The following is an 18,369-nucleotide window of genomic DNA, read 5'->3' as shown; positions in this document are numbered from 1 at the left end:
TTAGACAAAATCATTACATATGTTTAAAACAGACATAAGTTTGTAGGAAGATTTTTTGTTTCATTAAGAAGCTGACCTTGTCCTTTTAAAAATAGTAGATATAAGTACTTTTCACTATAGAACACTAAAAGACTCATTTTTATATGGTTAGGTAAAGTTCTGGAGCAAAGGCCTTGCACCTCACAGTGCTAGATGCCACAGAAGTCAGGCACAGTTCACTGTAGCTAAAAAAATAAAATACTGATTTAAAACTCTGTGTCCCCCACTTCATCTGCAAAGGGGTTTGTTGCCCAAAACAGTTTTTTGCACTTAAGAAGAAAATGTTCTGTGGTTTTACAGTTATTTGTAAATGTTATTGCTATTAAAAGAATTATCTGTCTAACAGTTTACATTCTCTGCACTACTGGCTTGACTCCTGTGTGTATCAGGAGCGGCTGACTAAAAGACCTAGAGAAAAGACCTGCTACAGAGTCAGAGCCAAAGAACAGAAAGGGATAAACAAGGTATGGGACCTGTTATCCAGAATAATTGGGACCAGGGGTTTTCGAGACATGGGGTCTATTTCTGTAAACTGGATAACCATACCTTATATCTAAAAAATCATTTAAACATTAAATTAAACCAGTGGGATTGTTTTGCCTCTAATAAGGATTAATTATATTGTAGTCAGTATCAAGAACAAGATACTGCTTTATTATTACAGAGAAAAAGAAAATCATTTTTAAAATGTCAATTATTTGATTATAATGGAGTCTCAGGGAAATGACCTTCCTGTAATTCAGAGCTTTCTAGATAACCGGTTATTTGGATAAGATATTCCATACCTATACTGTAATTGCAATAACATTTACTAATATCTTTAAAGCCTTTTTAAATTACCATATATCAGAAAATTGCTTAGAATTATACCTTATTTAGGTATGTGAAAAACAATTATTGGGTGGAGTTGCCATTGTGGAAGACATTTGCAACATTATTTCATTTTACAAAGGCCATCTTTGGAAATTTTTCTTTGTTGTGTTTCTTTCACTTACTGTCAGTTTATTGTGTGTGTAATATTCATAGAAATGTAACACCAGGAATGAAAGCAGTCATTTTCTTATGTTTATATGGTTAAGAGCTGGATTCCTGTGAAATACTGTCGTTAATGTACAGTTAGTTGATTGCTTACTGACACCCAGTTAACTGACATCTCAGATAATGGAAATAAATGACTACATATGCAAACATTTATTAAAACCTTTGGGGTCAGTAAAATTCAAATAAAATCACTATGTGCTGTACACGAAGAACAGCTGTGTGCTGTAGCACCACTTGGACTGCAGCATTAGCATGGGCAGATGAACATTCAAGCTTCCTACAGCCTGCCAACGCATGCCAAGTACACCTTCAGTCACTTTTCATTACACTGTATTTCCTCAAATGAATTTTTATACTATGAACCCTGTTGTCTTATTTAGAAGATCAGCTAAAGCCCCATATGCACATCTCCCTCCCTTGTATAAATGCAGTATAACAGTCATATGCAGCTCAAATTATGACTTCATGATCTTTCCTCCATATTCCTTCCTGTGATTTGGCTCCAAAACATTTTAAGTCTTGAAAGCTAGTTAATACTATTTGAACCAGCAGCCACAATATAATGGATGTATGGTTAGGCAAGCCAGCAATAAAATTCTGTCCTGCATGATCAATAAAGGATAAAATTGCACTTTTGAATACAATGTATTATGCTGACCACAGATGCTGACAAAATCCCATCATATAGGCTTCTAATTTATTATATAATTGTAGTAGATTTTTGTGTTTTGTCATTTCTTGTGGATTATTAAAATGGGTAGTAAGCCCGTGCATAATATGTTGCAGAATTATAGTTTATCTAATTCTAAGCAACCCTCCAATATACACATTTTAAAATAAATTGATGCATGTTCTGTAAAGAATGAAAGTCACAGTGTGCAAAGCTGGGGGAGGACTGTCTATTATATTTCTGCACTATGGGGCATATTTATTATAGTGTGTAAGCCAACATCATGGATCAGCTACAAGTTAAAAAATAAAAGCAAAGATCTGATTGGTTGCTATGGGCAACATCACCGGTGATGTTAGCTTACACACTATAATAAATATACCCCTATTTTTAATGGTGCAAGTTGTCAGGATGAACAGTGAAGGTAATAGCAGAAGACAGGCAGACACCCATTTCAGTAGGTATTATATTTACAAATAACTTAATTGAAAATATTTAATAAATGTATAATGAAAAGTAGCTTAGAGTTACATTTGTTATTTACAAGCTTTTTTTTACAGTTTAGCCATTCAAAGGTCAGTGCGGTTTATTCTAATATCATGATATAACTTTGTAGGAACAGTCGATCAATCAGTCCCAACTGGTTTAATAGATTGTGCAAAAGTGAAGGGAAAATAACAGTAAATGCTTGTTACCATTATCATTGTTTACATATTAGCCCCCTTTTAAGAAGGTGAAAAGTATAAACTGTATATCCCATGGGTGACTACATTATATGTGCAGGGTGAAAAGTATCTTATGGGAAGCTTCTCACCATGGTCATAAAAGACAGATTAGGGAACATAGCCTGCTCATGACCATGTCAATAGGCAGTGACTTAACTACAGAGGAAGCAGACCTCACGGGGGACACCTCCTATGTAGTTGCATAGACTCCCCCACTTACCAGCTGTTCTACCCGACACGAGTGGGCAGGCAGTGGGGGGGGGGACATTCAGGGTGCGTGTCGTGCCCCTCCAAAGATTTTTTTTTTGGGGGGGTGGCACCATGCAGTTATGCCACTGTTAGTAGGATTGCCATCTGTCCAGTTTTTACATGGGTTGTGCAATGTTTAAAACTACCGAGGGGGGGGGGGGGGCACGGTTTATCATATCTGGTGGCAATGTCCAGTGGTTCTGGAATAGAGTTTACAAATTAATAAATTTACATAAATCACCAGAACAAGCCTTGATAGGAACTAAAATCTCGAATATAAATAAATATACGAGAATCTCTCAAATTTTTACAGCAGCCAAGCTGACTATCGACTAATCTTCAATCCTACCAATACAACAACACAAAATAAACTGGATCTTAGTTAATGAGAAACTCACAAGTATCCTAAATGATAAGCAAACATAATTTCAAAAAATCTGGGAACCATGGCTACATTATATTGCCCCATCCAGCAGGAACCATGCCCTCCTCTCCAATTGATTAATGCAAACGAGGATAAAATAATACCAGACAGGAAGATCTGACCTATAGCACTCTGGATCAAATTTTACTAACTTAACTAATTGATCTTTTATGGACAACCCTCACAATTATGACTGTGTAATAAGAATAAATTGTATCGACAGGAATTATTTGTGTCACCAGAAAAATGTGGGAGAAGAGTGAAAATGAGGCACCCCTCGTTAAGCTTGTTAAGTCTGTAAGTCTGTTATGTTTTATAAGGTATGAGCTGTTTATATTTGTTGCACTTTTAGAACAATTTGCACCACCCTCTGTCAGGATTTCTAATGATTTAAATGCATAACCGAATAACCAATGGTTACTGATGTTACCAAACTTAATATTTTCTACTTTACATACTTTAAAGTAACAAGAAACAAGATAGGCCTGCAATTAAAAAAGGAAAGGACCCAGGCCACTCTCAAATACATTATCAATAATGAGATACAAGACACAAAATTTGTTACCAAACACCAGTTTATTTAGCAAAACCATGTCGTTAAATATTTTTTTCAACAAACCTGTATGTCTGTATGTATTGTTAAATCTTCAGTAAAAGTTTTAAAAGGTTAAAAAAAACTACCTATTTCATTTCAGAAGTCTGAAACCCAAACAAGACTCTTCCTTGATTGATGTGTGATTCAGCCAGTTACAGGCCATCAAGTCATAACCCAGCCCCTGACATTACTGACATGCCCCATAACATCACTGGCCCACCCCCAATGTGCCCCTACATTGTCACCCTGTCTTGACTGTCTGACCTTAAAAGGTAACAATCAGTTATCAGTGCTGGGCTATTGGCATCCGTGGCCCAGCGCTCAGCCATTCAAATAATTTGTGTTCCTCTTTATTGTGAGCTGAAATAACTGTGCGGGTTGGTAAATAAGGGGTTTAAAGTGAATAAACATGCTGCTCTTACAATGGGACATAGTAACTAAGATGTACATTTTCTCCTTGCCTACCTCCACACATTTGTATCAATGTCAGATGTATTTTCATATAGTATTGCATATTTACTTCAAAGGAGAAGGAAAGGTAAAAACTAAGTAAGCTTTATCAGAAAGGTCTATGTAAATACAGCCAAAAGCACTCACAGAAAAGCTGCACTGTGTCCTCTATCAAAAGAAACACAGGATTTCTTGTCTCCTTTTTTGTAAACATGTTCTTCAGGTGTCTGACTTCTCAGAAAAATCCTTAATTCCTGTGACCAGAGTCTGCACAGTTTTCTCCTCTCTCCCCTCTCCTGCTCCCCCCTCCCATAAAAATGCTAAGAACTCCCTCCCCCCTCCCTTAGGAAAGTGTGATCTGAGCTATAAGGGCTAGCCTGCAAACAGGAAGCTATTTAAAATGGCAGCTGTTGTCTTAAAGGAGAAGGAAAGGCTAAGTCACTTGGGGGTGCTAAAATGTTAGGCACCCCCAAGTGACTTTAATCGCTTACCTCGTACCCCAGGCTGGTGCCCCTGTTAGGAGAAAACAGCACCAGCCCGTTTCGCCAAGATAACACAATAGGCGCATGCGCAGTAGAGTGAAAAGCCGACTTCTCTGTTAAAGTGCGGCTTTTCACTCTACTGCGCATGCGTGCGCAAGTGAAGACGGAAGGGCTGCAGCTACCCCGGGCTGGTGCTGTTGTCTCTGAACAGGGGCACCAGCCCGGGATAAAAGGTAAGCAATTCAAGTCACTTGGGGGTGCCTAACATTTTGGCACGCCCAAGTGACTTTGCCTTTCCTTCTCCTTTAAGCAAACCAAGAAAGCTTCTAGGGCTCTTTACTCAGATATGGTAAAGCTTTCTGCAGAATAAATATAGCGTTCTAGGTGACACTAATGTGGTGACTCTATTGGCAGTAAAATGCCAAAATGACTTTCCTTCTCTTATAAGTCTTAAGTACACAGTTGTGAGTGTAATTAACTGAAATGGTGCTGGCATAAATTCTCTTCAAATATTCACCAGTGGATTTTCCCCATACAACTGTAGTGGGGAGAATTTGCTAGATAATTTACACCATAAGAAGATGACAGATGTGGGATATTAGTATGAAGGATATGATGTAGATAATGAGATGCAAAATTGGCTGCTCTATCTTTATAATGGTAGTTGGCCAGCCTTAACCTGGTGAATTTCCTCTTGGCAAAAATTTGTTGTTGTGCTCTTGATAAATTGGTGAATATTCCAAGTTTTGCACTGGAGAAATTTCACCTAGTAAAAAGATGTGAAGTTAAAAATGTGAAGTGCTGATGCTATTGTGAATTGTAATTTTTGTGCAAATACTCCAATGTTAACGTCAGCCTTCAGTAAATATGCCCCCATACCTCAACTCCCTACTAACACTAAAGGATTACGTTATCATATAAAGGTTTGCTTATGAGCTGTGAATGGGTTCATGTATTAGCAAATTACAAAGTAAGGCTGTGTTTTAAGCCAAATTTTATGTCCACTACTTTTTTGCAGACTATATTATATTAAAGGTATGGGATCCCTTTTCCGGAAACCCGTTATCCAGAAAGCTCCAAATTTTGGAAAGCCTGTCTCCCATAGACGCCATTTTAATCAAATAATGCAGAATTTTAAAACTGATTACCTTTTTCTCTGTAGTAATAAAATAGTACCTTGTAATTGATTCCAACTAAGATATAAATAATCCTTATCCGTTCTGTATAATGGGTCCTATACCTTTACTATATTTCTTCACTAGTAAAGCTTCAACCTTGTTTTGTGAAAGGAAACCCAAACCTTAACTAACTAATAACTTAATGGGTAAAATTAAAAATTCCAAGCATTCCAATCATTTGTAAAATTCTATATATAATGTTATTATTTTATAATATAAATGCCTTCTAGAGCAACTGCTTGCACATAATTTTAGTTATAAGGTCGAACTAAGAAGCTATAACCTAAGATGCTAATACTTGTACTTCCATATTTGTGAACTTCTATGTTCAAAAGTTATTGCTTGGATAACCTGATTAGGATTTTACCATTTTTGAGCCCGGTGATGATACTTCACTGTATTTCTTCCAAGTAATTAACATAACAGATACAATTCATAATCATAAACACAAAATAAGGAAGTCTGTGTACAATTACCCATTTACAGAAAAAAATGCAGATATGTTTCTCTTTAATGCATTTGTGTAGAGACAGAACAGACACCAGTGGAAGTTTTTCTGGTAAGGAAATAGTTTTTCCTGACTGTAAACAGTTCAAAATGCAGTAACCAAATAATCCTATCTACAGTCATTCTGAAATACACACAGCTCTGAGAGAATGAGTTGGACTATATGCCTTTTCATGATATATAATGAAAAAATTGAATTATGTATAATAGCTTTTGATATTTTACAATGCAATTTACACTAATGCTCACCATAACTACTAAATTATTTCCGGCTAACCTCCCTGACCTCAACACAGGCCTGTAATATGCATCAGACAAGAACTAGTGAAGCAGCACTTGAGACTCTATAATGAACATGGATGCCACTACAAATGACTGAACTCAGGCTGGTCTATGAGTAAGAAAAAAGGCCAAATACAGGTCTCTACTAATTAAAGTATCTGAGCCATAATAATTGTATGGGAATTAAATGTACTCCCTGGCTGTAATCTATCATATCAGTTGGAGTACCATTAAGGTGTAAGTAGCATTGCAGTGGGTAAAGCTTAGGGGCAGTTTTGTTTAAAATAAATAAATAAATAACATTTTGGTGGTGCATGATATGCAATACTGACATATTGCTTATAACTGTAGGAACATGTCAGTATCTCTTAAAACACAGATGAATAGTGATTTGTAATTAGTGACAGGAATAGCTAGATCCTGTGCCACAAACCTTTATATTAGGTAGAACTATTCCATTTCAAATATCAGTTGTGTTATCTGCAGTGCAGAGCTGCACAAATCATAGCCAGTGGTGTTGTTCTAATTCAGCCTAAGGTTAAGATTTGCCTTTTGGCAGAACAGTTAAAAAGTGGCACTGGAAATAAAAAAGTGATCAATATTATATGACAACTGCAATAAGCCTACTTCTCATTTTGTTTATAAAAGTGAAGAAAACTCTGTAAGGAGTATTTTATGTGCATTAATAAAAGAGAATATGTTAACTGATGTGAGTTCCTTTGTGAATGCTTTTTTGAAGATCTTATTAAGCTGCCAGGGTTGTCATCTGCGACACTGAATATCATTTTCTGCACTTGCACACCTGCTGGCTCAGCTTTCTTAAGGGACTAAAATTCTGTTACATAAGACCAAGAAAATATTTTAGCCATTTCCCACATACTGAGAATAACCCCTAACATAAAGAAATGCAACATTAGGGTTCAAATACTGAGCCCATTGAATTTAGAGGCACATCTGATCCAATTTCCATTTACATGTTAGTTAGTAGAGCTTTGATCACAGTTATTATGTTCCCCCTAAAGAAAGATGAATATCTGTGGGTTGGGTTAATCTCACAGAAAGTTCAGGCAACAGTTAGTTATTTGAAGAATAGGATAATAGACCCCCTTTATGACCATTGTAGAGTTTCCTCATTTAAAATGCATCAAAACTGGTAGCTTTGTCAGCTGTATAAAGCATATACTGGTGGCCTATCCAACATAGCATACAGAAAGCTCTTTATACTGCAGTATTGGTCTGTCTGGAATATGTCCAATACTATATTTCATGGTAGAAACATATCGTAATATATTTCTATCCTGTCTAGATTAATTTGTGCATTGTTGATTACCGGCCAGACTAGGTCATGTGAATAAAGCCAAATGCATTGTATTACCACCTTTAGATAACTGGTGCAAAGTCATTGCTGATCATGTCTAGGGATTATTTACACAAAGTCAAACATAGGAAATAAATGCCTTACTAGTACATAGGGTAAACTTTAAATCAAAATGTAAAAAAATATATATTCTCACATTGAACCAATTGCTTGAAAATAATTTCAGTAAAACAGTAAATTTGTTTTTCTTAGATCAACATATTACCTAGATACCTACTGACAGCCATTCCCTTCCAGTGACTGAAAAGAGAAAACAACCTTACCATGCAGAAAACAAACAATCTAACAAAGCATGTCACTTCTAGAACATTCATTTTTTATATTTTATATATTATTTGTAAAGAAAATACCTGATGGAATAAATCAGTGTGGTGATAGAATACAATATGAAACAAAAAGTTGTGTATCTCGAAAAGTCTAAGGGCACCAAAGTAAAGCTCTCCCCCCCAGGCATTTTTCTTGAAACTGTTTAAAAATCTGTCACACCAGCCCCTCTCCTTGCTCAACCCAGCAGTTGCAAGGTCTGCTTCACACCCATATATGTTGGGAGTTGTAGCCAGAAAGCTACAGGTTGAAATGAAAACATATTATTAGAGAAACAAAGCCAATCAACCTCTACACACCATTGCACAAAATAAGCACTTTGATAATAAAATCATAAAATTACATTTCTCTCAGTGTTGCTAAAAAAATTTAAAAACTGCAACCATTTCTGTTACTAACAACATTTACACTATTTTCAAGGGCTTGGCTACAGAAATGGACATATTTTAATATAGGTTACATATACTTATTTCAGACCAGTCACCTACCTGCTGCTGCTGTCTAGCTGTGTTCTGCTGGATACAATAGAGATCATTCTGACACTAATGGCTTAACTAAACACAGCACTCCAACAACTAAGGTAAAATGTTATTTTGTTGTCATCTTTCCCTGTGTATTGTTTCCCTTTACTATGCAACTGCACTCTATGTATTTATATTTAATCTTACTCAAAGGAAAGCCTTTTTCACAAAGGGGGTGCAATTTCCTCTTTACAAAAATTGCAGTGTCACTAGGCTCTATCTGCCTTTTTACATTTTATTCTACGGATCTATTGGGCCTAAGTTAGATAGTGCAGGTTCTGTAAAATTAGAAATTTGTACTGCACATGTGCATGTGTAGGATTCTAACTTTAGATGCAAGGGAGGAGGTTAAGCACCAGCCAGGGGTAACAATTTAGAAAAATAGGTTAGATTATGTAATAGATTTCACATGTTTAACCACAGAAATCACTGTTAAACAGTGGTTACCTTTGGGCCTGGGAGCCTGACGGTTTTTGGAACTAAGGCTGAATGGCTCAATGTATCCCTATATAACCTTCTTGTAAACTAAAATAGGGACCCCTTTCTGTTTTTCCTAACAGTAGAGAACCTGACATTTTAAATGAAAATACTTGATATACCTGATCTCATAGACAGTCAGACATAAACATATGCAAGTGTACCAGTGGAAATTATTATTAAGTTGTTTTTTTCAGTGGTCATCAAGGCTGCATTGTAGAATTAATTAAATCCTCTAAAACTAGGGGCGGGCTTGAATGGCAAATACATTTTTGACTATACAGGTATTAGCTACTAACGGGAAACATTAGACTGTTGACAGAGATGTAGAATGCCTTGTAATTTGTGGGGGGAACATAAATAGCCTTCTTATTAATGTGGAAAGCATGGCTTATTTATGAAAGTAAAAGCAAGAAAAACGCATAAAAATGCATGTGCCTAAACCCTTTTCACAAAAAAAAACTATACCAATTCCTTGCAACCTGCATATAGTCACAATGGAAAGGTTTTGTTTTATGTGAGAAATTGCAAGCAACAGAGTGAAAGATGCAAACACAGGTGCACAGACATAAGGGACCCCTGGATTTAACACCTGCCGTGTAAAGGTGTTACTATTTCCATTGCCCCTCTTGGGTTGCACTTACACATGTAACTGAGATGCACCCATTAAATTGAATGTTATCTCAGTTTTGTTTTTTAACCCTACCCTCACTATCAACTAGCTGTTCCTTTGTTTGTCAGGCTGTGCTCCTTGTTGGCTTCTACGCATATTATCACATTACAAGAGGGATGGTAGAGAAAATGTAACATCTAAATACAAGAGATGGAAATGGGAAAAACTCCAGGTTTTGGAAAAGGCCTTGGCGTCTTTAGAGCTATTCTCTGAATAAACAACCCTAGATAAAGAATAAACAAAAGATATTACACTGGTTTGCCCATGGACATCACAATAGGGTTGTATATTGGAAACAGCTTTACAATACACTAGCAAATTTGGCACCATAAGCTGTGCTTTCCAAATAATTCTGCAATGTTCACAGCTTGCTGCACCAATACACTAAAGATCTGGATGTGAGGCCTGTGCAAGGGATCACAGACAATTACAAGCAAGTTGGTAGCACAATGCTTATTTTATGAATGAATCTTTCCTTGCCCCCCCCCCCAAAAAAAAATTGCTGAGAATAGGCTAACTGATACCTGTTAAAAGACCTTATGCCTTTTCAGATATAATATTTAATTCTACAAAGGCGTACCATGATTTTTATTATAACGAATTGAACTTTGACCAAGTTCGGTAAAATATGCTTGCATTTCAAACCTCTTTCATTTCAAGATAAATGAAAACATTGTTGAGCTGTGCTCTTATTAATATATGTGGGCCTGTGGGTGTTCATCTCTTAAAATATAAAATGATTTATATCCACTTGCGCTAATTATTAATTGGCAAATTACAACCTCACTTCATCAGCACTTCTCTCTAGTGATTTCATATATAAAATAAATACCGAAGGTTTTATTAAAGGGCAAATAATGCTTAACAGAAGAATGTTTGGATGTTTAATGGATAAGTTTTTACTGGTAAGGTTTTACTGTTTGTCTGAGATATTAAATAGATTTTTGTACTCCCAATAAACCTACCATTTTTTTCCTGCTGTAAACAACAGCAAACAGCTGTATGTTGGAACAAGTTTTGTAATTGATATATGCTTGTCCTAACTATTAGGGGCCGATTTACTAATCCACGAACGGATCAAAAGCGCCCGAATGCGTTTTTTTCGTAATGATCGGTATTTTGCGATTTTTTTTTTGCGGCAGGAAACAATGTTAGGTTCAGTAATATCTCAAAAATATTAAAAATGCAAAAAATAGAGATTATTTTCAAAACAGGTTTTATAATACACTTTGGTTAATTTTTTTTATTACAATGGTAGTTTCCCTTTAATGATCTTATATCATTTTTAATGCCATTCAGACTCTCACTGTCTCGCATTACATAACAATTCCAAAATTAAGATAAACAAAGCTTGCTGTTATTGCATTGAATATACACAGGTCCTAAATTTGCAAGCACAGGGCAAGACATGCGCCATTCAGCGCTAATTGTTCCCTGTTACCAGAGGGCTTATATATGACTTAAGCTCTCTAAAATAAATTTAAGCTGCTTCCTATTTAACCTGTAGAAAACATAATGATAGTAATGGAAAAAGTTATGCTACGTAGTTTACTACAATAACACACTGTGTGGTACATTTAAAAGACATACATCACAGAACGATGACACAACATAACAGTTTGTTTCAGGTATACTGAAGATTTGTTGTGCAACAGAAGTGATAATAGATACACAATAAAAATAGCTCTATTACGCAACTTGTATTTGTATTTATATTTTGAGAAGTAGAAGTTTAAAATAATGCAATGTTAGAACACAGTACAGGTATGGGACCCCTTATCCAGAAACCTGTTATCCAGAAAGTTCCATATTACGGAAAGGCCATCTGCCATAGACTCCATTATAAGCAAATAATTCTAATTTTTAAAAATTATTTTTATTTATAATAAAACAGAACCTTGTACTTGATCCCAACTAAGATATAATGAATCCTTATTGGAGGCAAAACAAGCCTATAGGTAAATGCAATTTTAATATACCCTGACACCTAGATATACCATCAGACTCAAAAACTAGGCAAAATCGAGTTTTAGACTAATCGTTATATAGGCCAAGTCGCATGCCCAGATGTGATCAGCATATATCACTGTTTAATGGCTAAATGATAGGCCATATATTTCCAGCCAAACAGTGCTTACTTTATGTACTGTATATAAGCTATCAATCCATGTTACCATCTTGTGAATAGAGAATTCACAATCACATTCTATATCACATAATTCATTCCAGCTTAACTCCTTCTGGCCTTGTACTATTCATTTCCAAATAACAGGTATTGGACCTGCTATACAGAATGCTTGAGACTTTAGTTTTCCAGATAAGGGGGTCTTTCGGCAATTTGGATCACCATACCTTAAGTCTATTAAAAGTCTTTTAAATTGAAATAAACCCAACAGGATTGTTTTGCCACCAGTGAGGATTAATTATATTTTAGTTGGGATCAAGTACAAGGAACTGTTTCATTATTACAGGAAAAAAAAAGATCATTTTTAACAATGTGAATTATTTGATTGATATGGAGTCTATGGGAGACGGCCTGCCCATAATCTGGAGCTTACTGGATAGTGGGTTTCCGCATAATGGACCCTATACCTGTACCAAAAATCACATTACAAATTCTTCTTGCATAAAACAAACTTGACCTTTTTAGAAAGCATACTTTTAAATAATAGGAAGGTAAACGCCACACATTACTCTGAACAGAAATGACACTTTGTACCATAAATATTAAGAACAAATACCTTATTTTCATTTGTAATTTAACTTGTTATATATAACATCAATAGTTTCAATTAATAGACTATTCTGCAGGTTTTTTGTTTTGCAAAAATTCTAATTCTGCAGTCTATTCTACATCCCCTGGAAACCAAGCAGTTAAGTAAGGGAGTATATACAGTGGGCATAAATAAGGGAGCTGAACAAGCAAAACTTCTGTACAAAGACAAAAATGAAATCTCTATAACCTCCAGTGGGCAAATAAAACTATTTCTCATGTTGCAGAGGAATATAACAAGCTGATTCCTTGTATCACTAATGATTAAGCCACTGCAGAATAATACTGCATATCCATGGCTCTCTTAAGGGATTCTAGCAAATAAGACCTGCTGCTGCCTATTATGCTGACATTTTAGAAGTGGAGGGGTGCTGTCTGCTAATAAGGGAGCTGGAAGGCAACAGCCACTGGCAATTGATTTTCAGCATTTCCCAACGTTTTATCTTTTCTAGGCAGTAAACAATAACTGCTGCATTTGGCTGGTTTTTGATATTTATCTTATGTGCCACCGGATTCCCCCACCCAGTGCAATTAGTAGATCTTTGCAGATGGGGTTGAGCTGTATAAGAAAGGGCCTGCTGGTTGGGCCTTGTTCTAAGGCATATACAATTCAGAGGTGTTCCAAGACCCTGCAGCAGCTCACTGAAGCTAGAATGTTTTCTACATAATCTCTAGAGAAAGTCGCTGGATAAAGTATTGATCAGGACGCTGACCTAATACCCAACCCCCACCATAATCAGTACAGCGATCAATCACATGAGCCAAGATCTACAGCAGGTCCACTGAAGCACAATTTGTTCATCTTGCTTACCGGAAGCCAATCACTGATCACCTAGAGGCAAAAAGCAATCCAGGTCTACACCAAGACTCAGCATCAGTTTAATGCATACTATAAAACTATTAGAAAACGTGCTTCTACTACTTATACATGCCTTTCTGATGTTTATTTAACAGGCTGCAATAATTCATATCCCTTGTGCAACATCATGTGCTGGTTACTATGCTGGCAGCAAGTAGAACACAGTCTATTTCCAAAAAGTCTACATTATTATTATTTCCAAAGAATTAGAGTTTAAAGTACAAGGCCTAACAAATCCATCACATAATTTCAACAATTACAGCACTATTAACATTTGGTTAAAAGTGTATAACTAACTAGCACAGTCCAAACAAATAGAGCCTTACTGGGAAGATGAGGCACAGAACTGCTTCTTCCCAGTCATCATTATATAGTGAATATCATCTTATCATTAAATTAATTTGTAGCAAAGCAAAGTCTTACGACAACAGGCTAGAAAATGGTTGATAAAGCATAATGCCAACAGGCTAATACTGCTTTTGCTTGAAAAAAATGAAAATATGAAAAATGCTTACTGTGTGTTTTCTAGACCCAGTGTTTTAATATTGAAGTAGGCTTGGTTTACCAGTATTATAAAATTAAATATATGTGCATCAGATAGAAAAGCAGGCTGATGTGGCACTTTTAAAGCATACACAGAAATGTGTACAGATGTACCTGTACAGTCTTTTAATATACTTCTATTTAGGTGCTTGGCTGTATTTATTTAATTGTTGCATACAGCAAAATATCAAATAAGGATGAAAGTGTCAGAGCTCTTTATTCATCAAACAATTTTAGATGGCAAATTTCTATGAATGCCCAACCTGTGGACCAAACTACAATTCCCAGAACCTCTAGAAATCTACAGGTGGTTTGTGGATGCTGGAAGTCATAGCTCAAATAGAGCAGCACATACCTAAATTAATATTTGAAGTAAAAATGAAGCAGGAAATGTTAGTGTCCGTATGCAGAAAATAATATAAAATAAATAATAAAACTGGTGCCAGTATAAATCTTTGCACTTTAATGACCACCCCATGGGTATATTTGTGTGTGTCTGAGTGGATGTGTGGACAAATATTGTTATACCAGATTTGGAGGCCAAAGTATTTCTTTTCATCCAAAGATTATATATAAACACTCAGCACATGCATTTTGTTCTGTTGCAATGACAGTGGAGCAAAGAGTAACGTGATTAATCATGTCTTATCCCTGAATGTAGGTGAGGCCTAGTCATCTCTGTAAAGCACTGCAGAGTATGTCAATTCTATACAAATAATGGCTAATAATATTAATATGGTTTCTACTGCATACAGGAAAAGGTTAAATCTGACAAAGTAACTCTTTCTCCAGTATTTACCTTGATTTTTCCCTGTCTGTGATACTGAACTGTTGTAAGAAATAAATTGTAGATACGCGGGTGACTTGGGAATATGGAAAGCCATGATGCTAAAGAATTTTATGTTATTGTATAGTATATATTGCTCGCTAGTAGGCAAGTCATCCTCTAATAATATATGAAAAGAGATGCCTCATTTGAAGCAAGAGACCTTAACAGTCCAGACAAGCTCCTTTGTTTTGTGAGGATTTTAAAATTAAAAAAAAGTGAAAATTTTCTGAAAAGCAAAGTTCACTAAAGTTCACCATAGTTCACTATAAAATATAGTGTCAGAGAATTAGTTTCTCACCTTGCTTTTTGTAATGCCAAATTCAACCAATGTGTTTTATCATTTCAGCTCCTAGAAGTTACAGAGACCAAATAAAAATATCTTAAGAAAATGTGGGGTAGATTATAAGTACATATATACTAAAACTGTGTATCCATCGGGATCTTTACCTGGCCCTCTGTATTTATGGGCCCTGAAGCACCACATTAGTCTGCTGTTACTGTTTTGTTGTGCCATTATAACACCCCTGATCCATCAGCTAATCTACTTGCAGCTCTGCATCTTTAACTGTTATTTAGCTAACTGGGCCTTATCACAATATCCTGAAATCAAGAGAGAAAACTGATATAATAATATTACCAATTTCAAAAACATAATCCTATTACCCATGGAAGGAGTGTAATTGCTCACAGCTGTTTTTTATGTAATGATACCATCCTACAAGCGGAATGCTAAGTATAACAGCCCCCATCCCACATTACCTCCCACCTAAGTGATATGGCTCTGCAATATTAACATACTGGAATAATATTTCACTAATAGATGGATTTTCCCAATTATGTAGTTATTTCACAGCCAGAAAGGTTGCACTTTTTCCAAGGCTTCAGGCTGGGCCTTAATTCAGAGATGTCTATCCTGTTCTGGAACTGCAAATCCAGCAGCATTAGGAGAAGTTAGAGTTAATAACCATCTGAGGGCCCATAAATGTAACTTCCCTGTCTTGATAGATGGTGAACTACCCACCATATAGGTTGCATGGGTGCCATCAGAAATCTTTGGGCTCCATGCAACTAAATGGTCAGGGTCTCCCAAGACCCACCTGGGCCAAGATATTATTTTGCTTTCCAGCCCCAGGGTTCCTTGCTAAAAAAATGTTTTTGAAAAGTCCCCCAGATTGCTGGGCCCCAATTTTCATCACTATCTGTCCTAAAGAGATTATGCAGTAGCTAAGATGCTTGGATATTGAGTTGGGAAAGTGGGAGATACCAACAACCCCAATGTATATATAACAGGTCTGTCAGTGCTGGTACCAGTGACATTAGTGCATGTCTATAAGGCAACATGTATCACTGTTCAGTAAATGACAAGGGGCCCAAATGTGGCACTTGTACGGGGTGCCATAGGATCATTCGGGCTCAGGCCACTGCCCCACATGTGCCATGCTTACCTCCATCAGAGTAGGTCTCCGTGCCATAGCCATCCTGCAACCCGTTGCTCCAGGTTCCCTCGTATTTGGCTCCGTTCCCTGTGCACTCCCGGACCCCATATCGCCCTTTAAATCCATGGGTCCACTCCCCTCTGTACACCCACTTGCCCTTGCTTTCCACTCCGAGGCCATGCCGCTTTCCCTGTGCCCAGGTGCCCTGGTAGGTGTTGCCACTGGGCCAGGTGTAGACGCCCAGTACTTCGAAGCCGTGACTCCAAGAGCCGGCGTACTCGCCCTGCCCCTTGGGACCAGTGCAGATCCCGTGTCCGTGAGCCTTGCCATCCTGCCAGCCTCCGCAGTAGGACCCTCCATCATCAAAATTAAATCTTCCCCCACTGGACATGCATGTAACTCAGTTTGCAAATCCGCGCACAAAATGCAATAAAACTGGCGGCTGCAGGTGGGGAGCGGGGCCACAGGCAGCGGCTTTAGGCTGAAGCCATAGGAGTCCCCTGCGATCCAGTCACATTCAATCTCAGCCTGTGCATCCTGAGCCGCTTCGCACCATCCCGCCGCGCACCGACAGCTTCTGCAGTGGGGCAGCTCCACCTCCCTCTGGAGCCGTCAGGCCAGCCCTGTGTGAGCCGAGATGCTACCGACGCGAGTGGGAGCCCACGTAGCCCAGCATATTAGGGGCGAGCAGAGGATGCTTAGCAGGGAGGAAGTGTGGGATCAGCAATGCAGCTGCCTATCCCTTCTCCCTCCTCCCCCCACTCCCTCACACACCTCACCATACAGCGCCTGAGATGTGATGTCTGGCTCCTGCCAGCTCCCCTGCTCTCTGCATTGGCTGCGTCTGCTTTAAGTCAATGTCTCCTTGGCTCCCTCAGATCCCTCAGTAGCTTTGCCAGTCTTCCCTTCTCCTGTGTGGATAGATGGCACCCACGCTGGCACACTGGGGCACTTCTTCTCCCCTCCAGGTGTTCCTGGATTATGAAGAGGGCAGCTCCAAGGGCTCCTAGCCACAATCTGACTGGATTTAAAGAGGCAGGAACTGCGTAATGTTACATGGAGACAGCCAGAACCCAGCTCTCCAGCAGCTCCTTGGAGACAGGAGGCTAATCTCAGGCAGGCAGGCCATAGGGTTAGCATTTAGTGCTATGCATCTCAATGTCAGCACTAGGGCGGGCTCTAGCACACAGGCAGGGGCAGGCTTTCCTTAGCTAGGATGAGCAATCCACTGAATAAAGATTATATGTATGGCTCATCCTGCAAACAGGCACAGGTAGAGAGGTGCTATTGCACACAGCCAGGCACATGGAAAATGATCATTCGTATTAAAAAAAAACATTTTGGAATAAGGAGATATGTACACAGATGTTACCTTATTTTGTATGTTACATATCTGCCAGTCATGCTCTATTATCTGTCTGTATCTGTATACTGTCTGCCAGTATCAGCTTTTCACAACAGTGTATTTATACACCATTATATATCATTTATTGATATGTAGCATATCAGTATGTATGTATAACTACTTGCTTTATATTATCCTTTTTAGTGTATGCACCTGCACATATCCAACTGTAATTGATTCTAATACACAAATATTTCACTTTCCCTTTATAGTATCTATACACCTGTTTCCCTTTGCCTATTCGTTTCTATTTTAAAGTACTGTTAATGTAAACCCTACAATATGCCCACCTAAACTGCATCATTTGTACTGCATATATCCCCCGCATTTGCCAGAACCATCACATTGTCCTAAAACAAATAGCAGCTTTTACCCAGCAACCATTAGTGACATTTACATTTGCAAACAGCACATCTGCTCTGTGTTCATGCAATGAAGAATGCAAGCTTACACAGACATAACCTACTTTGATTAAAAAAAAAATCCTTCTTGGATTTAGCCCTGTAATG

The 18,369-nt window shown here is 37.6% G+C and overlaps 1 protein-coding gene across 1 annotated transcript in view; it reads right to left on the bottom strand.

Annotated features, from left to right (window-relative positions):
• The window catches only part of jph3 (junctophilin 3), a 93,643-nt gene extending 76,797 nt beyond the window's left edge, over positions 1-16,846 (bottom strand). The window contains exon 1 of the mRNA XM_018093527.2: positions 16,465-16,846. Within this exon, the coding sequence (XP_017949016.1) occupies positions 16,465-16,846 (382 nt within the window). The remainder of the gene's footprint in view (positions 1-16,464) is intronic.
• Between the last annotated feature and the right edge of the window lie 1,523 nt (positions 16,847-18,369).

This window comes from Xenopus tropicalis, chromosome 4 (assembly GCF_000004195.4).
Source record: "Xenopus tropicalis strain Nigerian chromosome 4, UCB_Xtro_10.0, whole genome shotgun sequence".
NCBI lineage: Eukaryota > Metazoa > Chordata > Amphibia > Anura > Pipidae > Xenopus > Xenopus tropicalis.
The sequence above is the reverse complement of the archived record's forward strand: the minus strand, read 5'-3'. Positions and strand labels throughout refer to the sequence as shown.